Source organism: Engraulis encrasicolus, chromosome 6 (genome assembly GCF_034702125.1).
Source record: "Engraulis encrasicolus isolate BLACKSEA-1 chromosome 6, IST_EnEncr_1.0, whole genome shotgun sequence".
Lineage (NCBI taxonomy): Eukaryota > Metazoa > Chordata > Actinopteri > Clupeiformes > Engraulidae > Engraulis > Engraulis encrasicolus.
Genome location: NC_085862.1, coordinates 49,497,513 through 49,524,595, shown reverse-complemented (window position 1 = coordinate 49,524,595; position 27,083 = coordinate 49,497,513). Strand labels below are relative to the sequence as shown.

At 41.8% G+C, this 27,083-nt stretch overlaps 1 protein-coding gene across 1 annotated transcript; it reads right to left on the bottom strand.

Moving 5' to 3' along the window:
• Positions 1-283: 283 nt before the first annotated feature.
• rfc4 (replication factor C (activator 1) 4) lies at positions 284-25,806 on the bottom strand. Its single transcript, XM_063201852.1, has 11 exons — positions 25,674-25,806; positions 24,836-24,959; positions 23,741-23,819; positions 21,975-22,054; positions 19,845-19,964; positions 19,201-19,344; positions 11,333-11,453; positions 11,015-11,140; positions 7,758-7,838; positions 1,516-1,629; positions 284-972 (listed from the first exon to the last, which is right to left on the bottom strand). Exons 2-11 carry the CDS (start codon positions 24,943-24,945, stop codon positions 880-882), a joined length of 1,068 nt encoding a protein of 355 aa, XP_063057922.1. The 5' UTR covers positions 24,946-24,959; positions 25,674-25,806; the 3' UTR covers positions 284-879.
• Between the last annotated feature and the right edge of the window lie 1,277 nt (positions 25,807-27,083).

Genomic DNA, 27,083 nt, shown 5'->3' with positions numbered 1-27,083 from the left:
ACATGGTGCTTTGTACTAACATTATACAAGGCCTCAGTGGGTGATAATAATGCACGACTACAACACAGATTTAGCATGGAGTGTCTGGACTTTTAATTCACAGACCTTTAGAGCTCTAGTAGTTAACCACTATTTGTCTCAACACTCTGGAATACCTATGTCTTGGGACCATCCAAGCTACTTGGTCTTTTTCTGATATTGAGTAACGCTGAACTCAATTTTCTTGGCAAATCAAAATGAACAACTACTAACCCCATAACCCTTCAAGGAAATACAAAATGGCTGCATCAAAAATACAAAAAGTTTAATATCACAAAATGTACAAAACAAATAAAGAAACAAAGTGGGGGACGTTGGGGGAGCGATGCCGTTGTGATGACCGTGGGACTACATGTGGTTGAGAAGACAAACTGTAATCAACTGAATGGGTTGTAAATGTCTTAAAGAGAGCCATGTTGTATAATTGCAAAAGGTTTACCCACTCTCAAACAGTTAACATGCCCCAGGGGGGTATTCCAAGCAGCTGGTTCAATAGTAAACCAGGTTAAATTAACCTTGACATGGTAAATCATCTAACAAGCGCTGGAGTCCAAATTTTCTTGACGAAATGACACCAGCAGGCTTTGTATTAGCAGGTTTACTACTGTATGTAGGTTCATTTAGCCAGGTCTATCACTTAACCGTGTCCTTGAAATACTCCCCAGGGGTGCATTTCTCGAAACCATAGTTGCTAACTACGTTAGCTACTTCATTGTTTGCAATTCAATTTCCTATTGACAACTACCAAAGTTGCTAACTGGCTAACAACTACTGTTTCGAGAGACGCACCCCAGGTTAGTGACTAAACCTGTCGTCGGCTGGCTGGCATATGAGCCGTCTTCAGGTCTGTGTTGCTTGCTGCATGATGACGGCCGCCAGGCTCAACAGCTGCAGATACTCATCCGCTCCGTCAGCCAGACACTTATCTACTTCCTGTAAACCACAAGGAACATTATGTAACCTCATACTGTATGTTAACATCTTGAAATTTAGCTAATCACACCTTTGTCAACTTCCCCTTGTTTACCAGAATGAACATTATGTAACCTCAAACTCTTCTGTTGAAGACAACATGGCCATTTGTATCGTAACATCTTGAAGTTCAGGTAACTGCACCCCTGCCATCTTCCTGTTGTTAACCAGAATGATTTTAGCCTCAAAAGCCACCGAAGAGATAAATTAACATGTTATCACATCTTATATTTCACGATCATATGGAACAAAGGTCATTTGTGCTGTAGAGCAGTTATGGGCAAACTGACTAAAACCCAACTGTCTTGACAGGTAATACTGAGTGATGCATAATAGAGACGTGACAATTGTAAATATGCATAATATCATATAATGTATAATATCCAATAATACCCACAATTGTATCATAATTGTACAATATCTCCATCACATCTCATGCCATACATTTGCAGACAAGCTAAAATACCCAGCCCAATAAATACCCTGCTTAAAAAAGCAACTCACCGCCATCTTTTCGCAAATGACTGATTTCTGCTTGTCATTCAGGTTGCCTTCGATGATGCAATCGTGTATCTGACCGAGAACTTGTGTGGCAGCGTAGCCGTCATCAATCATGTTCTGTTTGGAAACAACAGAGGAGAGTAGTGAGCATTCAGGTGGGAGAGTAAGCACACAGGATTAACCCAATGGTACAGAGGATATCAAGTGGACCCAACAAAATGCCTTCATTAAGCTTGCTTCATGTTGGTTATTGAGTATGTATGCATGCATGCACACTCACAAAAGACAAGCAGTGAGGTCTGGTGCTCAGGAGTATAATAAGCAGCTGTTTTGTAAGGTAATCGATGCTGCAAGTACAGCATATTAATTAGCGCATAAACAACATAAGCCCAGTGATGTAATCTGCTTTGAAACCACACACAAAACATACCTGGTTGCGCATTAAACAAAGTGTACCAAAGGTTTTCTAACAACCAAATTGCATAATCAAATTAGTTAAGGCCCACATAAAGAAATGCTTTAAATGTGAAGAATGGCAAGGAAAATGTCTGAAAAAAATCTATTTGTATTTGCCAATGTCAGTTTTAATGGTAAATTGACTATTCACATTTTCCAAAGGATTGCATGCATCTACAGGCCCATAAATGTCAAATGTGCAGCGTTCAGGAGAACGGTATTCATTCTTCTGATTGGTTACTGGCAAGCTCAGCAATGTGAGCAGCTTGTTCCGATGAACTAGTTTGTCTTAGAATGCGGCGGGAACAGCCCGCCAGACAGCCATTATGTCTTCTATTCCATTACAGTTAGTCTGTTAGCTGGTTTAGAGGTATGACCACCGTCATTGTTTACGACTTTCAGAAGAAGTAGTCAGATGAGACTCATCCTTTTGCAATGGCATGCAAGACAACCGCTACACAATATTGGTAACTTGTCATTTTAACGCTACATCAGATGGTCAGAGCTATGGCAACTGGCTTCAATTGTTTGGGATACTTTAATTTTTCCTTGAGTCTTTTGTGGAGTGATTATTAATTGTGAAGAGTCTTCCATAGTACTATGTGGGGATGTGTAAAATGTGCCTTGTCTAGGGGTGCAAACGATTAATCGATTTTAATCGATCAATGCGTTAATCGATTAAAAAACATTAATCGCAATTAATCGACAATTCAACTGACAAGAGACTCAGGTGAAATGGGCATGTGAAGGGTGTGTGTGAAGAGGGGTGTGAATAGTGGGAATATTTAAATCGCCTTTGGATTAAAGAATTGAAATAGAATTAATTTAAATGTGGTATTTTATCTCAATTTTTAATTACATTTTTTAGATTTAGTAGTTTTTTTTCGAGAAACATTGAGATTTCGGGGGGAAAACGCCGCTTATCAATTAATTGTAAGTCGATCGATAAGGCTATCAACTAATGATTAATGAATTAATCGATAATTTGCATCCCTAGCCTTGTCCCATCAGAAATTGCTAAATAATGTACATTATAAACATTTCATGGAAACTAATCAGTATAACTAAGAAACATGCCATGTCCAAAATGCTCATTCATTCACTCCCTCTATTTAAGGCATGGCTTTGTTCCCTCTATTGAGCAGTGTGATCAACTGAATACTTTGGATTCAAGAACAATGTGGCTGGGTTTTCACTCCATCAACTGGTTTATTTCAACAGACCTTTGCAAACGATATGCCCCAAGTGTGCTTCATGCAATTGTGGTAAACAAGGCATACTATGACAAACCGGCTGCAAAGCCCTATGGATACACAAGCCTCGGCTTGTAGCTGGGTGTCTTAGCGTCCAAAAAGGGCCTAATCGTTACGCGCTGGATAGAAGCACCAAAATCGGTGTAGACCTTCCTTAGGGTGTTCTCCATCATTTCAGAAGGGGTGCCCCAAATTTCAATGTCATTAAGGTCATTTTTATGGGGTAAATCCAAGATGGCTGCCCAAAACCAGCCAATAGTAGTAAAATGCTGTACTGCCTGGACATAATGGTGTTATGGGCCAATCCACCTATTTGTGTGTGATGTATACAAACTGAACTTTGAAAATATGTGCAAAACTTACCATAAAAACAATGTTATATATGTCTTATTTAGATTCAAAAACAGGAAAATCATAAAAACCATGGTCAGAATGAGATCACTCTACAATTGAGAGCTCATTTCTGGGCATTTAGCTATTGAACCAACATTCATTAAGAGTTTTAAAAATTTGCAGTGGGTCATATGTATAACATCCAAAAAGAAAATTGTGGTTAGAAAATTTAGGGGAGAAGAGATAAACCCTTGAACTGGGCCACACATAACTGTCCCAATGTTAGCATGCTAGCATTAGCAGGTTCAGACACTCAGTCTGCTCTTCAGATAAAGATGGCAAACAATAATTTTAATCCCACTTACACATGCACGCACACACACAAACTACTACTACTTCCTACTACTACTTCCCCCTCAATGATTTAACCCTAGGAGTCCAACTGAAATATATTCATATCAATCAAGTCAATAATACATGTACATATCAAGTGTCAGTGACAGCTGTCAAATGACAAATGTATGCTGATTAATGTTCAGATATGTATATCGCAGTCCTAAGTGTACAATGGAGTGATAAGGGCATTTATGCTTAGGAAATTATGAATAATCAATATGCAATACACCATCCATACAGTATATTGGCAGATACTTAGTTTTAAAAGAGCAGAATGGTAACATGTCTGTTTTTTGATCTACTTTTGGCTTTAATCTAGATGATATGTTGGCTACCTAACCACTTAATTTATTGTTTGCTCGTTATTTTTTATTTGTGGGTGTGGTCCTTTGTTTAAAACATGTCTGCCTGCCTTCCCTCTCTCACATAGGCTACTAAAATAGTCTTTCAAAAACTTAAAACAACAGCATGTGGAAATCCTATTGGCTTTGGAGGGCTAACGTCTATAAGACTATACTGTACTCTACTGTATTGCACTGTACTGTACTCTACTATACTGTACTGTAATGTGATATACCGTACTGTACTCTACTGCACCGTGCAGTATGCTACTGCACTGTACTGTACTGTACTGTACTGCACCGTACTGTATGCTACCAGTGTTTCCCATACATTGAGGAAACTATGGCGGCCCGCCATAGTTTAAATATAGCCGCCATAGTTTCCGAAAATGTAAAAAAAAAAAAAAAAAAAAAAAAAAAAATTGTTTTTTTTTTTTTTTTTTTTTTTTTTTTTTTTTTTTTTTTTCGATTTCCGTTTTTGTTAAAAACGATTTGAATTCCGATTTCCTTCGCATTTTCCTCCTGGAGTATATACATCCTATAGAGAAAACCACAAGTTCTTGAAAGACAGAGGGATCAAAGGATTGGTCAAGTTGTTGTAGTTAACTTGGGTTTTGGGAGCAATAAAAAAAACCTTCAGAGAAGGGACAGTTGGGATAGTTTACTAACACTTCCCAGGCTTTTTTTTACAGTTGTAATGAGTTAGGTGACAGGCCTTCATTGACACGGCAGAGGAGACATCGGGCTGCATATAGAAATTAATGTGTAATGAATGTGAATATAGACATAAATGTGTAATATGTTGTTCAGCCCTTTTAATGGGAGGAATTTTGAAAAACTGGCCCTGTGACCAGCACCCCTCATGTAGAATGTGTGCCTATGTGTGTGTGGGGAAAATGCACAGCCTACCCTCTTAGACCCTTTTTGTCTATGCGTTAACAATTTCACAGTACTCTTAATTTCTTATCTCTGCGCCTATGTTTATTATTTTTTTTCATTACATAGACCCCTGCACGAGGGACAAATGAAACTGTGTTGTAAACAGAAATGATTCACTCTACTTTTTTTTTGGAAAAAATATAAATGACAATGTACTACTAATATCATGGGTAAAATGTTATGTAGCCTTATTTCTCAAAATAAAAATGGCTGCAATGTAGGCCTAGGCGTATAGTTTCTCCATTTGCCAATGTCATACTGTACTCATACTGTACAAACATATTGTTTTGCCATTTTGCATTTGTGAATACAACACCCCCCCCCCACGAAAAAGGCCCACGTGAAAAGACCCCCCCCCCCCACCCCCCCCCCCCCCCTCCGGGAAAAAAAATCCCGGCTGCCCCCATAGTTTCCAAAATTTCTGTGGGAAACACTGGCTACTGTACTGTACTTAACTAGACTCCACCGTACTTTATGCTACTGTACTGTACTGTACTTTACTTTACTGTACTGCACCGTACTGTATGCTACTGTACTGTACTGCACCGTACTGTATGCTACTGTACTGTACTATACTCTACTGTACTTTATTATACTGCACCATTCTGTATGCTACTGTACTGTACTGCACTCCACTGCACTGCACTGTACTGTACAGTACAACTATAGAACTGAAACATGTAGAGCGGGTGGTGCTCAAACTGTGGTAACGCGTACCACTGGTGGTACTTGAGACATCTCTGGTGGTACTTGGAATACCATTATGAACCTCTCCTGTACTGACTGGCAAAAGTGAATATGGAAGGCCTTTACTGCGATATTCTAATGTTGGTTGTCAAGGTGGTACTCGGAGAGCTCAATATTTTCTCGGGGGTACTTCACACAAAAGGTTTGAGAACCACTGATGTAGAGCATTCTGAGGACATGTACAATATTATGCAAAACGGTGTAGTGGGAATGAGTTATGTTACTGTTACCACTCAAAATCTTGAAGGTTAAAAAAAGTTGTGTGGCATTTTGTTTGGGGGGGCGGGGTATGATCGACTATTCTTCCGCCCAGACTATTTATGTGCCTTGCATATCAAGAAAATGAGTCCAGGTAATGATTTACTTTCATAGTATATACCATATGAGAAGTGTTGTTCTATATAGATATTTCTCCTATGGGTAAGGGTGGCAAAAGACCTACAGTACATGTTGTCCATCAGCTGTCAGTTTTGATAGCAGTTTAAGTACTCAATGATTACTGAGCTAACTAATACAACTTTTGACACAAGTACTAGGTGAGGACATGCAAATAAACATTTTTTTTATCTCTGTCTTCTTACTCAACATACACTAAGAAATCATTCCCATTTAATTTGAACTGAAGCATACTGTGGCCTACATGTAGGCCTATATTGAGTAATCTGTAATGCCATTCTAAAGATGACTGAAATGCTCTCACAATGGGGCACCTAAGTCACGCCCTCTACTTCCTGGTTCATGGGGCAGAAGGAGTCAAAAAAATGATTACTGGGGGCTTGAAAAATGAGTGATTTTTGGATTTGTGGTGCATAGGTGGAGGTCCACGGCTTGAATTGGTGTAAAAAAATCACTAATTTTCAAAGCCCAGTAATTATTTTAGACTCCCCCTGCCCCATGAACCAGGAAGTAGAGGGTGTGACTTAGGTGCCCCATATGCACTTGTAAAAATATAGAATTAGGTGATCTTATGGGGTTCTTCATACATATGGAAAGGTCCTGTCCTTTACCCTCTCTCATACAAATAAAATACGTATATCTGTTATGGAAATTAGAGGATGGGGAACCTGCTACCTAGGGCATCTTGCACTGACACTATCCCATTCAAATCGAGCATTAGCAGCAGTCTATTCTCACCATAGTTTTAGTGTTGGCAATGCTCATTTTAATTCAGACCAAGAATCTTCTCAAATCGTTCACAATGTTACATGCTGTCAAGCACGTAAGCACAGACTCACCCATACTTTCACACTATGTACATTTTGTAGTTTTATCAATCTGGTCTAGCAGGCTACCCTTGCTTCATCTCTTCTGAGGACTATATTAACATTGTCAGCTAAGTATAATGTCATGTAATAACAATGTAATGCGTTACCAACATGACATATTGTATATGACATGGTAGACATTTTTTTTTCAAGGGGCACCCCTTCTAGGATGTCTTCAAATCAGTCAAGGAACACGTGTACCGAATTATATGCTTCTATCCAGCGCGTAACGATTTCTCGGCTTACAGCCCCTACTATTGCCAATTAAGGCAGAGGTGAATGCTCAAGTAAGGCAAAGATAAAGCGCACACTGATGAGCTCCCTTTTAATCCATTTTACTGTTGTGTGACGCTCAGGGCCACCACGGCCCTTTAGTCTAATGTCAACGTAAAATAGATGAAAAAAGGAGCACATCGTTGTGCAATATCTGGCCTTTGTCTACACTTGTTTTTACCCGGCACCTAGTTTGAAGATGTGTGCTAGACTTCACTGTGAAACCTGAGGTGAAGACTCACCTTAACTTCCTGCTGCAGTTTTTCAAACGTCCCTTTATGACAGATCTGAATCAAGTTGTCGACGACGTTGGGAGGTACCACCTACACAAATGATCACAAAACACATGATTAAAATAACTGACTCTACACTGGCAAAGTGCTCTCACACGAAAATATTCAAGTCCAAAAGGGGGTCCCCGCTGAAAACATTTGGGAACCACCCACATGTAATGTATGTAGGTAATGTGTGTAGGTCTACATGAAAAGAGTTAAATGTGGTAAACAACCCAACCCGGTATAAACGTGGGTGGTTCAAAAGTAAGCACTTCTGTTTCAAATGTAACTCAGGCATGCAAACAGGTCAGGGGTGAAAAAGGTGACAAGAGCACTGCGGGGCGGGGCGGCGCGGTGTAGTGCATTGCACGCGCAAACACAGGTGCACGCATGTATGTTGTGCGCAGTGGACGTTCTTGTATAACAGTCTAAGACTAGGGGGGGGGAAGAGATTTAGCCAAAAATGTAATTCAATTGTGAATTTTGAGCATACTGTAGCGACCAGGGGACAGTGAACATGAGAACTGCCAACCAACTATGTTGCTCCATGATTTAGCCGTCATGTCTAAATGGGGGGTTGGATAGATAGATAGATAGATAGATAGATAGATAGATAGATAGATAGATAGATAGATATAGATTGATAAAATAGGTTTTTAAATTACATCATGATACAGCAGTGGTTCTCATCGTAAGTTTCCTCAACACCCCATTGACCTCAAAACCCTTAGTAGGCCCATTCAAAAAATAAAATTGGCCTAAATGCCCCAACCCCTCCTCTCAGCAGTCTCCTTCTTAACACTCCCTCAACACTTGCTTGGTTGTGATCTCATTTGCATATTTAATCATCATTATTTCAGACAAATTGAAATACAAAAAATATTTATCATTGTTGGAATTAGCTACTGATATTTTACAAAAACTACTCAAATTTTAGTATCTCATATTGTCTCGCTGTAGAAAAATGAGTTGGAAAGCTCCAACTTTGACCTAGAAAAAAGGTATGTTCCACTCTATTTTTAATGTCATTTATATAGGGATTACACAAAAAACTTGGAATGATAAGGCCTGCAATTTGTCCCGTGTCAAACACTAGACTGACTGGCCCAGGCTTCTCTCTCTCCGTCTCCTGCGCTTTAGAAGCTGCCTGAAGCAAATGCACGATGTTGCATGCCTGATGCCTCGTGTACATGTGCTTCTTCACCTGTGTTTTTATTTTTATTTTTTTTTAACCCGGTATCTACCACTTTAGCCTTTTTCCCTTGTAGCGCACTCTCCCCACACTCCCTGGTTGGATTCACTCGACACTCACAGAGAAATCAAATGCCCATCGCTATAACCAGAGAACAAATACAGCGAATGGAAACTATATTCTACTGTAGCGTAAATGGACATTTCAAACCATTAACCGAAACAACAGAATACTGAACACATGCCGTGTAACCAAGTTTTCGAAGCTCTTATGAGAATAAATGCTTTTTCACGAGGGCAGGGAAGCTGCGGAGTCAAATTATCAGGGAAACCAACTGAACCAACTGTGAGGTGTGGGGTACCTCTTCACTAACCATGCAGACTTCCACAGACGGCACACTTCAGGATCTGGGAAGGGGGGAAAGTTCGGACACGACTCTCTCACACCTCTCTGGGAAAAGTCTATCTTTGACGGATCGCCTGGACATCTTCATATAATCAAAAACGTTCTTAGAACTAAGAAATATGGTATAACTGCGCGCCAGCCCACCCGACCTAGACACGCAGTTTTGCGCTCTTTCAAAGTATGGAAGGCAGGACTAAGATTGAGCTCGTTCTTGTTATTGGCTGTGCCGACAAACACAAATACTGTGATATATACAGTATATCACAAAAGTGAATACAGCCCTCTCAGTTTTGCATATTTGTGAGTATATCTTTTCATAGGAAAGCATTACAGAAATGTCACTTTCACACAATGATTAGTGACCTTTTACCAACTTATTTAGCTACTTAAATTTCTTGTTCACTCAGAAAAAAACATAATACAGCCATTAATGTTTGAACATGTACTCACAAAAGTGAGTACACCCCAGATTAAAATCCGGTAGAGAAGTGGCTGTGTTGGCTCGAATCGTCTCGAAATGAAACGAAATGAAAAGGGATGAAAAGGGAGGTCATCAGTGTGCGTTTCAACCTTTCTTTGCATTGAACTTTTACATTTTGAGTCTGTATCTGCCTTAAATAGATTGGTGTGAGATTTGAATGCAATCCTATGGAGAATATCATGATCTGCTTCAGTAGTCACAGTGCATGTTGTTTACCACCACACATGCTTGACACCATCTAAAGCAAATTTGTTTATCTTAGTCTCAAGAGAGATGAACAGACCAAGGATATGGATCACTGGAACCATGTCGTGTGATCTGAAGAGACCAAGATAAACAAATATACTTTAGATGGTGTCAAGCATGTGTGGTGGTACACAAGTGAGTTTAAAAAAAAAAGTGTATCCTATCAAAAGCCAAGCATGGTAGTGGGACTGACATGGTTTGGGGATGCATGGATGCTGTCAACATTGGTAATCTGAAATACACCTAAAAGAAACGTGCATGTCAACATGCACTGTGACTACTGAAGCAGATCATGATATTCTCCATAGGATTTTCATCTGGGGTGTACTCACTTTTGTGAGTACATGTTCAAACATTAATGGCTGTATTTTGTTTTTTTCTGAGTGAACAAGAAATTTAAGCGGTTAAATATGTTGTTAAAAGGTCACTAATCATTGTGTCAAAGTGAAATTTCTGTAATGCTTTCCTATGAAAAGATATACTCACAAATCTGCAAAAACTGTGAGGGGTGTATTCACTTTCGTGATAGACTGTAGGTGATAATAGGTCAAACGTCATTGTCGGTGGTGGCATCTCTCCAGCAATTAACCATTACAACAGAGTGGGAGCTGTATGAAAATTTCTGCGGTAGGCTCTACACTTTTCTCCTTGCTCGAACCCCCCCTAAAATTTTCTCCTCGGATCTGCACGATTCACAGAAATTACCCATTTTGATTTCAAAACGGCGAATTTCGCCGAAAAGTGGCAAGTTTGCATGCCTGGTAACTGGTGCAGGAACGGTCACCAGCACTCTTCTAGTCGGCCTGAAAAGAGCTTCTTTGTCTGAGTTAACAAAAAAACAAAAAACACTTAAAAAAAAATAATGTGTTGGTGGTTTGAGTGAATAACGTCTGCGCTCACCCCTGCAATCTCTAGAATGGTGCTCTCTGTGATCTCTGCTTCTCCGTTTAGCCTGGCAGCGCTCTGCAGATACGTTATGGCTTTCCGCAGATCTCCCTCAGACACCCTGACCAGCTCATCGATGCCCTGTGGGACACAAGAATGTTTCGCATTTCATGAGAACTGAGCAATTATTTCACTAGTGGTGTAACATAGAAAAGGTCCCAAATTGTCCTCATTTGCATTATTCTGAGAGATTATGTTGGGCAAAAAGTCAGTCACTGGAAAAACAGAAGGTGGCTTGTCCTTGTAGCATATATGCAATACGCTGGGCCTTACTTGTTTGGAATACTTCAGGTTCTCCTTCCTGCATATTTCTAAAATCCTTTCCTCTTGAATATCATTCGCCAGTGGCTTGAAACGAAACTTGGAGCATCTGGATGTGAGGGGCTCAATGATCCTGAGGAGTGAAATATGCACACATGCAGAAGTTACTTTCTATTTTCACTCCAATGTGAATAAACATTCATTAAATAATATGTAATCATATTGACGGAGCCTGCTGACATAGCTGTTCAAGTATTTTGCCTCTGTGATAATATCAGACAGACACCATTTAAAGGATGAATGAAGAGAAGACACCGGAGCAGCTCAGATGGGATGCTTTTTCTTTTTAATTCAAGTGCACAACATGTTAGGGACTAACGTTTCGATGGCAAGCCATCTTCATCAGAGTCCATGAGTACTGAAGAGAGAGGAACCTAGTTATCTGGTAACCCCTGATTTGACAGGTGCAGGCCTATGCGGTGTGGCAATAGGCGATTGGTCCTTCTCATCGGTTGCTCATTGAGTCCACACCCAGGAAACAACTATTTACAAGGAAAACACCATTACACAAGTGAAAGTGCATATAAATAAAGAATATAAAATACAACAAAATATATGTACATAGGAATGCCATTTTGGAAGGCTAGGTGGATACTTATTAGTCATAGAAGCCTGTGTAAAAAGGGCCTATACATGATCCCAACATCATAGTATGATAAACTTCCTCAGACTTTTACAAAAAGCAGGATAGACTCAGCTCCTCATTGAGGCCAGAGGGTTCAAGCGAATTTAGTGTAAAAATCCAAAACGCCTCTCTGCGTAAAAGTTTCTTAATGACGTCACCGCCTCTAGGTGGAGAAACCACCCGTTCAATGCCCCAGAACTTGAGCGAGGCCGGTGATCCATGCTTGGCTTCCATATAATGTCTTGCCATAGCATATGTGGTGTTATTAGTGCGTATAGCAGTTTTATGCTCAGCTATCCTCAGTTTCAATTGACGTTTAGTTTGGCCTACGTAAACGAGACCACATGGGCATTTCAGTAGGTAAACTACGTGTGTGCTATTACAATTAATAAAAGATGAAATTGCATAGCGTTTCCCTGTGCGGGGATGCGAGAAGAATTTGGAGTTAGTGGAGTTGGAACACTGAACGCAGTTACCGCATTTGTAAAAGCCTGTAGGTCGACTGGGAAGCCAGGTCGTCGGAGATGGTGTAGGCATGTATGAACAAGACGGTCACGGATAGTGCGGGCGCGCCTAAAAGTGAAAGTCGGGGGTTCAGAGCAGAAATCAGTTAGTGCAGGATCACTTTTTAACACATGCCAATGTTTACGAATTATGTTTTTAATCCTCCCAGCTGCTGGGGAATACCCCGTGGAAAATCCAATGTTAAAACTGGGGCGCTTTTTAGCAGATTTACGCAGCAAATTAGACCGCTCTGTCTGCAATGCCCTTTCATAGGCCCGGTCAATATCAAGCTGTGAATAGCCACGTTGTAGAAAAGCGCTCTGACAGTTCCTACCGCTTTATCTTTGAAGTCCACGGTAGAACTACAGTTTCTTCTTCGTAGGCGCAAAAACTGGCCTGTGGGGATGTTGCGTATTAAGTGGGTAGGATGGTTACTGTGCGCATGCAGAAGTGTGTTACGACTCAGCGGTTTGCGATAAATAGTAGTTTGTAAAAAACTATTTTCATCTTTTGTTATCGTCAAATCCAGAAAGTGAATCCGCTGGAGGTCCGACTCCATAGTGAACGACAAAAAACTAGTGGTAGAGTTGGCATAGGCCACAAACGCATCTAGTTGTACAGGTGTACCTTTCCAAATCAATACAATATCGTCTATGTACCTATAGTACAGGGCTATGTTTGAAAAAAATGGATTTTGGGTGGGGTTGTGTATAAATTTTTCTTCCACCAGCCATGACTAAGCACGCGTAAGAGGGAGCAAACGCACTACCCATCGCAGTTCCTTGGAGTTGTAGGTAAAAGTCCGCATCATATTTAAAGAAATTGTTAGACAGAATAATTTCCACCAGATTAAGAAGGAAAGTAGAGGGAGGCAAAATATCAGTAGGACGTTTTTCTAAATAGTAAGACATGGCTTGTATACCAGTACTGTGCGGTATGCAAGTGTACAGACTTTGAACATCAAGTGAGACCAGCATATCGCTGGGTTCACATTTCCAGTTTTTTAGCACGTTCAAGACATTTAAATATGATGCGGACTTTTACCTACAACTCCAAGGAACTGCGATGGGTAGTGCGTTTGCTCCCTCTTACGCGTGCTTAGTCATGGGCTGGTGGGAAGAAAAATTTATACACAACCCCACCCAAAATCCATTTTTTTCAAACATAGCCCTGTACTATAGGTACATAGACGATATTGTATTGATTTGGAAAGGTACACCTGTACAACTAGATGCGTTTGTGGCCTATGCCAACTCTACCACTAGTTTTTTGTCGTTCACTATGGAGTCGGACCTCCAGCGGATTCACTTTCTGGATTTGACGATAACAAAAGATGAAAATAGTTTTTTACAAACTACTATTTATCGCAAACCGCTGAGTCGTAACACACTTCTGCATGCGCACAGTAACCATCCTACCCACTTAATACGCAACATCCCCACAGGCCAGTTTTTGCGCCTACGAAGAAACTGTAGTTCTACCGTGGACTTCAAAGATAAAGCGGTAGAACTGTCAGAGCGCTTTCTACAACGTGGCTATTCACAGCTTGATATTGACCGGGCCTATGAAAGGGCATTGCAGACAGAGCGGTCTAATTTGCTGCGTAAATCTGCTAAAAAGCGCCCCAGTTTTAACATTGGATTTTCCACGGGGTATTCCCCAGCAGCTGGGAGGATTAAAAACATAATTCGTAAACATTTAAAAAGTGATCCTGCACTAACTGATTTCTGCTCTGAACCCCCGACTTTCACTTTTAGGCGCGCCCGCACTATCCGTGACCGTCTTGTTCATTCTGACATGAACATGCCTACACCATCTCCGACGACCTGGCTTCCCAGTCGACCTACAGGCTTTTACAAATGCGGTAACTGCGTTCAGTGTTCCAACTCCACTAACTCCAAATTCTTCTCGCATCCCCGCACAGGGAAACGCTATGCAATTTCATCTTTTATTAATTGTAATAGCACACACGTAGTTTACCTACTGAAATGCCCATGTGGTCTCGTTTACGTAGGCCAAAACTAAACGTCAGTTGAAATTGAGGATAGCCGAGCATAAAACTGCTATGCGCACAAATAACACCACATATGCTATGGCAAAACATTATATGGTAGCCAAGCATGGATCATCGGCCTCGCTTAAGTTCTGGGCATTGAACGGGTGGTTTCTCCACCTAGAGGCGGTGACGTCATTAAGAAACTTTTACGCAGAGAGGCGTTTTGGATTTTTACACTAAATTCGCTTGAACCCTCTGGCCTCAATGAGGAGCTGAGTCTATCCTGCTTTTTGTAAAAGTCTGAGGAAGTTTATCATACTATGATGTTGGGATCATGTATAGGCCCTTTTTACACAGGCTTCTATGACTAATAAGTATCCACCTAGCCTTCCAAAATGGCATTCCTATGTACATATATTTTGTTGTATTTTATATTCTTTATTTATATGCACTTTCACTTGTGTAATGGTGTTTTCCTTGTAAATAGTTGTTTCCTGGGTGTGGACTCAATGAGCAACCGATGAGAAGGACCAATCGCCTATTGCCACACCGCATAGGCCTGCACCTGTCAAATCAGGGGTTACCAGATAACTAGGTTCCTCTCTCTTCAGTACTCATGGACTCTGATGAAGATGGCTTGCCATCGAAACGTTAGTCCCTAACATGTTGTGCACTTGAATTAAAAAGAAAAAGCATCCCATCTGAGCTGCTCCGGTGTCTTCTCTTCATTCAAGATTACCTGCCTCCCTCCCGTTGATGCACCAGATGTAAAAACAGAAGCGCGTGGAACCCCTTTTTGTTGATTACCTGGCCGTGAGGACAAGCCTTTTCCCCGCTGCACGCTGTTGTAAAGACGCAAAGATGTCCTTCGAAACTTTGAACGCAAGTACCTCTGCACAATCAGAGACTTTATCGTATACGGACGAACAAGCTGCCAACATACTTTTACCACACTCATTGTTTAAAGACCTGGTCAAGTCCTCTGAACCAAACACCGAAAAACTCTCGGACGACCTTGAAGATCTCCAGAAAACAGAAGCCAGATATCTTTGGCACTCGATAACACTATCTGAATATTGGAGGGCCAAGCGCATTCCGCGAGGGTTGCGCCTAAGCAAGACTCCATCCTTTGGACTTGATGATAAATCTTTCATGAACAAATGGGAAAAAATCTTGAATAAATGTTCCCTTGATCTTATGCTCTTGGTCATTGAGAAGACTAAAGCTGAACAGGAGAAAATCAACTCTGATGTCACACGCCTACAAAATGAACTTAAGGAGAAGGTAAACAGTGACGCTTTCACCGATATTACAACCAAGATCTCTGCTGCTTTGGCAACGTTCACAAAAGATCTACAAACGTACAAACTGAATAAATATGAGCGAGACGTGAAAGACTACACAGATGGCACAGTTTACAACTGGGAAGGAAGAAGGAAGAGAACTACTACGAATCGCCGCCCACCGCGCCCAGCCAGACAGAGAACCAAAAGAGACCCAGTACTCTCCACAGCCAGTGAGAGAGAATCTTCGGATGATGTCAGCGACACTGGGACTGGAAGCGCGCGGCCTTTTTTGGCCAACAACAACTTTCCACGGCAAAAGAAAAAACAAGGCGGGGGACGAGGGGCAAGAAAAGATCCCCCCGCACCAACCCGTTGGTCCCCTCGCACCCTGGGGAAGAGACAGTGATCAACATCTCTGACTGCGCGATTTCTGATGATGAGAAGACAGTTCTTCGCAAAGGACTGTCATTTGCCCCGTCTAATCACACTGACCTGTTTTCTCTTAAAGTGGACTGCTTCAAGTTTTTTCGACAGTTGCATTTAAAACATTTCTTTTCTAGGGGCAATGCTTTATCCAACAGTAACGTGGTTAGTAGAAATGCGGACCCTAGTGTTAACCCTCTATTAAGAGAATATACACCTTTCAAGAAGAAGTCACAGTTTGTACCACTCTCCAACCAAAACCCTACCATTGTCACATTTAGTCAATTGGTTGAAAATGATATGGCGAAATTAAATCATCAATTTGCCTCTAGACCTAACAATATGACTGTAAATGAAATGGCGGCTTTGCGTAATTTGGAAACCAGACAAGACATTATTATTCGGGCTGCGGACAAGGGAGGTGCGTGCGTTGTGATGAGCCTTGATAATTACAACAGCAGCGTAATAAAGTTACTTGACAACAAAGAGCACTATCAGCGTTTGTTGTCTAACCCTACAGCAACCACAAAAGAAAAAATACACGGATTTATTGATACGGCTCATGCAAGAGGTTGGATCACAGAGAAAGAAAAACGTTTTCTACAGGTAGACCATCCGTGCTGTCCGGTATTCTATGGTCTCCCCAAGATTCATAAAAGATTAATTGATCCACCTCTGCGTCCCATTGTATCTAGCATAGGGAGTCTTACTGAACCCCTGTCTCAATTTGTTGATTTTTTCTTGAGAAAATATGTCACCAGCCTGCCCTCCTATCTCGGTGACACGACAGATGTCTTGAACGTGCTAAAAAACTGGAAATGTGAACCCAGCGATATGCTGGTCTCACTTGATGTTCAAAGTCTGTACACTTGCATACCGCACAGTACTGGTATACAAGCCATGTCTTACTATTTAGAAAAACGTCCTACTGATATTTTGCCTCCCTCTACTTTCCTTCTTAATCTGGTGGAAATTATTCTGTCTAACAATTTCTTTAAATATGATGCGGACTTTTACCTACAACTCCAAGGAACTGCGATGGGTAGTGCGTTTGCTCCCTCTTACGCGTGCTTAGTCATGGGCTGGTGGGAAGAAAAATTTATACACAACCCCACCCAAAATCCATTTTTTTCAAACATAGCCCTGTACTATAGGTACATAGACGATATTGTATTGATTTGGAAAGGTACACCTGTACAACTAGATGCGTTTGTGGCCTATGCCAACTCTACCACTAGTTTTTTGTCGTTCACTATGGAGTCGGACCTCCAGCGGATTCACTTTCTGGATTTGACGATAACAAAAGATGAAAATAGTTTTTTACAAACTACTATTTATCGCAAACCGCTGAGTCGTAACACACTTCTGCATGCGCACAGTAACCATCCTACCCACTTAATACGCAACATCCCCACAGGCCAGTTTTTGCGCCTACGAAGAAACTGTAGTTCTACCGTGGACTTCAAAGATAAAGCGGTAGAACTGTCAGAGCGCTTTCTACAACGTGGCTATTCACAGCTTGATATTGACCGGGCCTATGAAAGGGCATTGCAGACAGAGCGGTCTAATTTGCTGCGTAAATCTGCTAAAAAGCGCCCCAGTTTTAACATTGGATTTTCCACGGGGTATTCCCCAGCAGCTGGGAGGATTAAAAACATAATTCGTAAACATTGGCATGTGTTAAAAAGTGATCCTGCACTAACTGATTTCTGCTCTGAACCCCCGACTTTCACTTTTAGGCGCGCCCGCACTATCCGTGACCGTCTTGTTCATTCTGACATGAACATGCCTACACCATCTCCGACGACCTGGCTTCCCAGTCGACCTACAGGCTTTTACAAATGCGGTAACTGCGTTCAGTGTTCCAACTCCACTAACTCCAAATTCTTCTCGCATCCCCGCACAGGGAAACGCTATGCAATTTCATCTTTTATTAATTGTAATAGCACACACGTAGTTTACCTACTGAAATGCCCATGTGGTCTCGTTTACGTAGGCCAAACTAAACGTCAATTGAAACTGAGGATAGCTGAGCATAAAACTGCTATACGCACTAATAACACCACATATGCTATGGCAAGACATTATATGGAAGCCAAGCATGGATCACCGGCCTCGCTCAAGTTCTGGGGCATTGAACGGGTGGTTTCTCCACCTAGAGGCGGTGACGTCATTAAGAAACTTTTACGCAGAGAGGCGTTTTGGATTTTTACACTAAATTCGCTTGAACCCTCTGGCCTCAATGAGGAGCTGAGTCTATCCTGCTTTTTGTAAAAGTCTGAGGAAGTTTATCATACTATGATGTTGGGATCATGTATAGGCCCTTTTTACACAGGCTTCTATGACTAATAAGTATCCACCTAGCCTTCCAAAATGGCATTCCTATGTACATATATTTTGTTGTATTTTATATTCTTTATTTATATGCACTTTCACTTGTGTAATGGTGTTTTCCTTGTAAATAGTTGTTTCCTGGGTGTGGACTCAATGAGCAACCGATGAGAAGGACCAATCGCCTATTGCCACACCGCATAGGCCTGCACCTGTCAAATCAGGGGTTACCAGATAACTAGGTTCCTCTCTCTTCAGTACTCATGGACTCTGATGAAGATGGCTTGCCATCGAAACGTTAGTCCCTAACATGTTGTGCACTTGAATTAAAAAGAAAAAGCATCCCATCTGAGCTGCTCCGGTGTCTTCTCTTCATTCAAGATTACCTGCCTCCCTTCCGTTGATGCACCAGATGTAAAAACAGAAGCGCGTGGAACCCCTTTTTTGACCATTTAAAGGATCTTTGACGATACAACTTTTACAGCCTCCATTTTGTTTGTGAGCATAGAAGAACTGGAGCAAGGCCATGCCGTGGCCAACAGGCCCGGGTCCTTTGCCGACCCCTCCTCGTCTCTCTCCCAATTCGCTTCCCATCCACCTCTCACACTGTCCCGTCAAATAAAGTCGATAATAAAATAGAAGAACTGGAGCAGACCTGCTGACGTAGTTGCAGATGAGGCAGAAGCGTGTGCTGCGAGACTCCTTCTCCATGGTGCGCCTCAGGGCCGCCTGCGCTGCGTTGGTCATGGAGTCCGCCTCGTCCAGAATGATGATCTTGAATGGAGGGCAATGCTTTCCACTGATGGACACAGGAGATAAACATTAAGAAAACAGGTAGGAAATTGATTGACCTTGATCAACTATTGGGCAAAATGTGGCTACTATGAAGGCCATGCATCTTCTTCTCCAAAACTGTCGGAAATTGTATGGTACTTCAAACCAATGCCAACAGTTATCCGTTTCTTCTCCTAAGATCCAATAACACACTTTCTACTACTTACTCGCTCAGCGAGATATGTAAATAGAAATGTCTATGTCTTTTAGCAAAGTGAGGTCTGCACAGACGAGGAGAGTGCACATGATACAATGTCGGCAGATTACGAACAAGTAAATGAGGTAAAAGTGAGTAACTAGTATCGACGTTTGTGAATGTAGCTTAAGATCCAGTCCACTTAAATGGTGAATAAACCAGGCTGTTGGGAACAGGTTGGTTATACCCTGCTCCACTTTCAGAGGATGGAACAGAACTATGTTGGGCTAACTGCGTTTTATGGATACAATGTAATGCAACACACTTACTCAGACCGGCTTCCTGCTGCGGTGAGCTGTGCAAAGGTCTTGACCTTCTCCCTGATCACCTGGATCCCTCGCTCATCGGAGGCGTTCAGCTCCAGCACACGCTGTCTGAAGAGCTCAGGTCTACAACATGGAGATGAACACAGAGAGAATGCTTGCTAAATAGACACAGAAATATTAATATATGAATTTAATATTCGCTGCCATCAAATCCAATAAACCACTTCAACCTACGTAGTTCAGGCCTACACTCAGCAATGCCTTTTTTTACAGGCCCTTATCTTGAATGTGATGTACATGTCAGAGGTGTGCATCAGCTTAATACTTCTCCACTGGGCTTCCGGTTGGCAATAAAATCAAAGTGTTTATTGAGGCTGCAATAGCGAAAATGGGTGCATATAAATTAGCAGAGATGTGTGAAAAAACACACCTTTTTGTTAATTCCCAAATGGTTGAACAAGCTAGTAATTGCTACAAGAGCAGTGGGTGATGTCCCTCTCTGATTTCAGCATGTCCTTGAGACTCATCTCTTGAAAACAGTACCGGTATCTTCTATCCTGCTAAGTTCATCGTAAACACCCCAAACTTCCATAATTAGGCCAACCACAACATATGCTTACATTTTCCTGTAGAACTAAGACATTGTACATGTATTTCCACTGCTAATCTCGCATAACTGTTCGAGAAACACATTTACAGTATACGTTGACATGAAAATGGTTCCCCATCTAATTCCACCCCATTTCAGCAAGGGACACAAGTTTCATCCAAGTCTCTTGAACCCTTTGACCTGGATATCATCCTGTATCATGAATACATGAGGTCACACCTGCCCTCTAATGACACAGGACAGCCATGCCAAGGCATCTAGTTGGCGTAACAAATCGACCTCAGAAATCTCTTCTCTGGCTGCAGCCCCCTAATGCACACCATACCTCCAGTGGCACGCTGTAATAATTAGGGATGCACCGATACCACTTTTTTGAAAACCGATACAAGTACGAGTACATTAATGTGTGTACTTGCCGATACCGAGTACCAATATCGATACCTTTTACCACCAAAATATAATGAAAATAAATGCCTTGTTTTTTTCCACCTGTGATATTTGTATTGTCCATTTCCATGTAGATTTAAATGTTAGTAAATGTATGAGGTGGCACTTTTTTCCATGTTGATTTCAAGTCCACAGAACATGACAAGATTTTGCATCGTTTTGAGTAATAGTACTACTCGCAGCTGGTATCGGCAAGTGCTTGACGAGTACGAGTACGAGTATAATGAGCAGTATCGGGAGCCAATACCGATACCAGTATCGGTATCGGTGCATCCCTAGTAATAATCATACTATACCCTAGTACTACAATACTATGACATAACACAGAGCCTTTAGTAATTCACTATGACCTGGTCATTGCCATTCTGGTAACAGCAACATTTATAACTCCGTGTCTCAACGGGTTAAGCAGGCGTAGATAGCTCTGCAGTGAAAATGAAACCAAATGCGTCGGCTATTTTCTGAGTGAGAGTGAGTGAGAGACTGTCCCCAGCTGCACCCGACCTGAGCACAGGATTCAGCAAAGGCTCGCCGGCTCTCTTGGAATGCATCTCTGGAGCAGACAAGCAGTCTAATCAGCCTGACGGGAAGGGGGCCGGTGGGGGGAGTAGAGAAGGTCAGAGTGCAGCAGCTCCCTGTATATTACACTGGAGTGGGATGACGCCATAACACTACACTGAGAAGAGCGCTGTGAGCTGCCTGTGCGAAATGAGAGAATGGAGCGACACACAAAGGCGAGTATAATATGGAGCATGACGGCCATATAACCTGGAATAACTACCATGTATACACACACAACCAAACAAAACCCAAAAGAAACCAAAAACGCAACACCTGAAATAGAAAGTGTGAGCCACAATACACATTATGAGGCACAGGAACTTTACTCCACTTTGAGGCACTGTACTTTCTAAGACATAAAATGTGCAAAAATACTAATGAATAAAGGCAGTATTTGCACTGTGAAGAGATCAAGATAGAGAGAGAGCGATACACGTAGAGAGAGATAGAGATAGAGAGAGAGAGATAGGGAGAGAGTGAGTGAGTGTGCAAGAGCTGATCATCAGGTATCTCACCCATAGAGCTCTCTAGCTGCTGCCAAAATGGTGGAGGTCTTTCCGGTACCTGGCGGTCCGTAAAACAGTAAATTGGGCAACTGCAATTAGAGAAGAACATCAACATATTGTTAAAGATTTCTGCTATCAAACACTGCTTTCGGGTAAGGCTTAAACTTTTTTTCATGGGACTGTTTAAAATGAATGAAAGCAAGTTTATGTACGTATCCTTGATCAAACATGGCTGATTGGTGCCACGTCACACCAATCCACTTAGGGTAAACAAAGCCTAATGGCATCTCAACACAAAAGGCTGATGGGGGGGGGGGGGGGGGGTATCTATGTGTGTGTGTGTGTGTGGACCTCCAATGCTTTGAGCCGTGTGAACATAACGGTTGTAACAAACATAGCGGTTGTAACTTCTGTGCTAACTAACGGAGACACAGCACCTGTGCTCTGCGTCTGCCCGTCAGTAAGGAAGAGGGGTGATGAGATTGAGTTACAAAATGTCGCCTGAAGAGGGCCTTCTCAGGTTCAGGAGTAGCACACCACTAGTTACTATTAATAGAGTCAGAGAAACACCAACACAGAGCAGCAGTGAGAGAGGACACACAGCTGGGAGGATCAGTTGGTCATTTCCTCACCGAATGACATAACCGTCACCAGACATTAAATAACTACTGTTTGCACGAGGAAAATATAATTTCACTGAAAGAGTGTAGCATAGTAAGAAGTAGGAACTGAACCTCTTTGTGCAGAGCCCCTATTACAAGGTTGCCATTACAAAAACTGGTAATGACCAAGTCCTAATCTGTTAATTAAGAGCTTCTGTGATATCATACCAATGTCGATTAGAGCTGGGAATCGATCCAGAAGGTCATGATCCGATTCGATCCACGATCCAATTCAATTTGATTCGATATTGATCTTCTGTATTGCTGGGTTGTCACTTTAACCCATTTATGCCTAGAATCCTAAGACCAGTTACAAAAACCTATATATCTCAGCCTTTGATGCCCACACAAACATGAAATAGTGGGCATGTAGCCTACATGAATGTGGATGAGTGCTACAGGATGTGGCTGAGGAATAGCGCCTATAATCATCTGCAAAAGATCAATCCACAAAGTTGTGAATCGATATTGCACTTTTCGAACGTGAATCGATATTGGATCGTAGATCGATCTTTTGAACCCAGCCCTAATGTCTATGATTTTGTTTTCCAGCAAAGAATGAATAGGCCCAGCCTAGTGAATAGCTGAATTGCATCAGTGTATGAAATGCGCTATGCAAATAAACTTGCCTTGCACATTCACATGCCAGTTTCCGCAAGAGAAGGAAATTCTGGAGCATCAAGCAAACTCTCAGGAATTTCACCGTCAATAAATTCTACATGGCAACTTTGAGGTGTGCAGATCTTAACTGATATCAAATTACATAGGTCCTCCACTATTCTTTTCAGCATAACTTGTATACTGCTGTACTCTGTACTGACCCCACACTCTGTACTTGCTTGAATGTCCTCCTTGTAAGTGGCTTTGGTGAAAAGCGTCTGCTAATTGTAATGTAATGCAATGTTCTCTTTCAAATTTTGCCGTTTCGGATCTTGCACCCACCTAAAATAAGAGTTGGATGGATGTCCACAGTATTACACAGCACAAGAGGTAAATGACTGTGTTTATATGACAACGATGCAAACATAGGACACCCAGGCATACAATTATACGGCAACGATGCAAAGCGTGAGCACACAGCTGGGCCTTTGGATAAGAAGCAGAATTACTCACATCAGCGCCCTCTAGGGATTTCTTCAGAACTGCAACCACCTCCTCTTGAAATGCCACCTCCTCTATACATTTTGGTCTGCTGTAAAAACAAAATAAAAGGAGACATTCAGTGTTCTGGTTCCACATCATCAGGATAAAACTGAGGAAAACAATTTGGATGATAGTGTCAATGTTGTCAAGGCGCAAAAAGTAGTTCAGTCATTTATTGTTTAGCTCCTACCAACTACCACGATCTGCATGGATGACAATCATGACTTTATTGTACTTTGCACTACGTATGCTTCAAATGATCTGCTTTTCAGGTAATTGGAACAAGGAAATTGGATCTGCATATCGTGTATGGTCAGGCTCAATATGAGCAACTTTACATCAAAACATACTTGTCAACATAATAAAGTGAAAGCCGTGAAAGCCCAACTGGGAAACTCCAACTCCCATTGTCATTGTGACACAGCACTCCACAGCACACAAGTGTTCACTGCACACTGCACACAACAGAATTGCATTTATGCCTCACCCGTGCAGGGGGACAGCCCCCAATGGCGCCCCAAGGGGGCAGTGCAGCGGGACGGTACCATGCTCAGGGTACCTCAGTCATGGAGGAGGATGGGGGAGAGCACTGGTTAATTACTCACCCCACCAACCTGGTGGGTTGGGAGTCAAACCTTTGGGCTAAAAGTCTGACGCCCTAACCGACTGCCCAGTGAAATACAGTAATACAGTGAAATGTGAAACATTTAGGACAGGGGTGTCAAAGTCATTTCAGTTGAGGGGCCATATACAGCCTATTTGAACTGAAGTGGACCAGACCAGTAACGCAAGTTCAAAGGGTAGCAAATTTCTGCTTCATACTGGAATCACATTGCTAGTCAATCATCTCGAGGTGGATGACAGCAGGTGTTAACAGGAGCACTGCCTGTCAATGACAACCAAAAAAGGCATTTGTTTTACGTTATTGAAAACCTGAAATCTCAGACAACAGTTGCAAATTTAGTTTGACACCCCTGGTTTAGGACATGTGCAACATCCTAAACAAACAAATACTGGCCTAACACGTATACAGATAATACAAAAAGTTAAACACTGGCGACTTACTATTTCTCTACCCATGGTACAGCTTTAGGTTTCTTCTCCCCTGATCCAGCTGCCTTGTCCTTCACTGGCTTGATGCTCTGGCCGGATGTTCCTTTCAGAAACGCCTGCATTTCTATGATCCTACCTGAAGGAAAAAATGTGCGTGCAACGTGTGGTTTGAGTAACAATTTACACTGTGCATTTTGGCATACGACAGAAGAACTACAATGACACAGTCTCACTTAAACGGCAATTAAACGACCACAAGCACGTCCAATTGCAGTTCACATTACAAATGTGACGTTATGCGAAGAAAGACTAAAGTAGACATCCATGCACATAGACGAAAACATCAGCATTCTGCTTAGGCCTACTAAATAGGGTCATTTGATTTGAGGAACAGCTGCCTGGCCATGGAGTACAGGCGGCTGGCTGCGCATCAACAATAACATACTGTAATGTGGAGTATAGAACTGTCAGATACCAAGTATTCAACTGTGGGCATTTATGATCATTGATGATGTTGAATTTCTTTCTTGTTGTCAATCTTGGTTGTGAGGCAACGTAAACTGAACCTACTTACAAAGTAAGCGTCAAATCGCACTGTCAAAATAGAATAGCAAATTAACTGCCTATGCACATCCCGTATCAATCAAATATCAAAATAAACGTAACCTGTATCTACAATGGACATGTACTGTCCACACATTACCCGATGTGCAGAAACAATGCAGACGGAAAGTGTTCGCTAATCAGCTAGCTAACTTGGCTATGACACTGTCACGCAGTCTTCTTTTTAATCCAGTCAATGAGCCTGATAAAACATGTAGTTTATGAGCACAGATGCAACCAGCCTTACCAAACGAAGGGCGTTCAACTGAAGTTAGATAATACTAGTCAAAAAGTGATAGCTGACATTTGTTGACAGAAGTGAAGCGGCAAGCAAGTGCAGACCAGAGATTCCCGCCAGTCCCATATGTTACGTAGTCTTCCGTCTACGTCATGACGTTTTGCAAAATTGATCACGTGGGAAGGCGTTGTAGGGGTGCATTTCTATTTATTTTTGTAGGACAGCCCATTTAGAGAATACTTTGTAGGTTTAATGTACTCCCTCGTATCGACAAAAAAGTAAACGTACCGTCTTTGAAGTAGTGAATCATGTGCTAATGGTTGCTTTACAGTGCCGAGAAGTAAAAATGAAGCAATGTGCAGGTGAGAGCTCAAAGCAGAATCAATATGTCAGACTATTTATTATGAAATTCGGTAAACTCGCTATCCATAAGCGACACTCGGTCTGGTTACATGAAATAAATTAACTGGACTGTTGACCAGTAGCCAACATTCTTGTAAAGTCATACTTTAGAAGGTCAACAACACTGAAAAACAATCAAGGGTGTGTTAGTAATAGGCCATTATTCCAACAGAGAGGATTAGGCTGCCTATACTAACTGCCTACCTAACAGTGCTGTTTTGTAGTATCACAATAGTAACACGTAGTTGCCCCTCTGTAGCCTAGCTAGTGATGGTAATAGATGAAACAAAGTTCATTATTGTATTGCACGTGAAGAATGTGTTTTGTAGACCTGCACCAGGATGCACAGGGCCATGCGCCATATCATCCAAGATGGTAAACAAGGGCTGTGGACGCAGATGCTTTCTCCTCCACCCCGACCGTTTCCAAGGCAATCACCAGGTCCCAAGGGATAATGGACGGGCGGGTACCATGTTAATGGCCTGCCTTATAGTTCACACTAAAATGTGAAATAGATCTTAGGAGTCAATAGTCTTAGGAGCCAATGTGAAGACCATAACCCATATGTTATACACAATAATAAAGTATGTTTTTTTATTTGAATAAATTGCAATTGAACTTTTAAATGCCTGAAATTGGTATGTCATCTTTGAGCCTGTTTTCATTTTATTGAGGACCAGTGTAATTAGTCTTTAAAAAAAGAGATAGAAAATGCTCATTGAAATCCATCATGTTTTTTTTTCATCTGAATATTTGTTAAGAGCATAGACCTGCTCTGAGTTTCAGGTTTGGAGAAAAGCAACTCCAGTCCGTGCAATCCATAGCTCCAGGTTTTCCATTATAACCCAACACCCCCCATTATCCCAATCACTCCCTCCAGGCAGGTGCCTGCTTTCTGATTTGTTGTTTCCCGGAGCCACCCGAGTCACCCACTCTGACAGCACACCGCAGGTTATTGTCAGCCTGCCCTCCTCCCCAGTACAATACCAGTATCAACGAGAGAGAGGGAGGCAGAGA

What these genes read in the sequence shown, in the direction of transcription:
- rfc4 (XM_063201852.1), bottom strand. Translation starts at nt 24,945, where the DNA reads ATGCAGGCGTTTCTGAAAGGAACATCCGGCCAGAGCATCAAGCCAGTG. An exon ending in GTACCATGGGTAGAGAAATA is followed by an intron (nt 23,820 to 24,835) that starts GTAAGTCGCCAG and finishes TTGTTTTTACAG; the next exon opens with CAGACCAAAATGTATAGAGG. An exon ending in GCAGCAGGAAGCCGGTCTGA is followed by an intron (nt 19,345 to 19,844) that starts GTAAGTGTGTTG and finishes TGTGTCCATCAG; the next exon opens with TGGAAAGCATTGCCCTCCAT.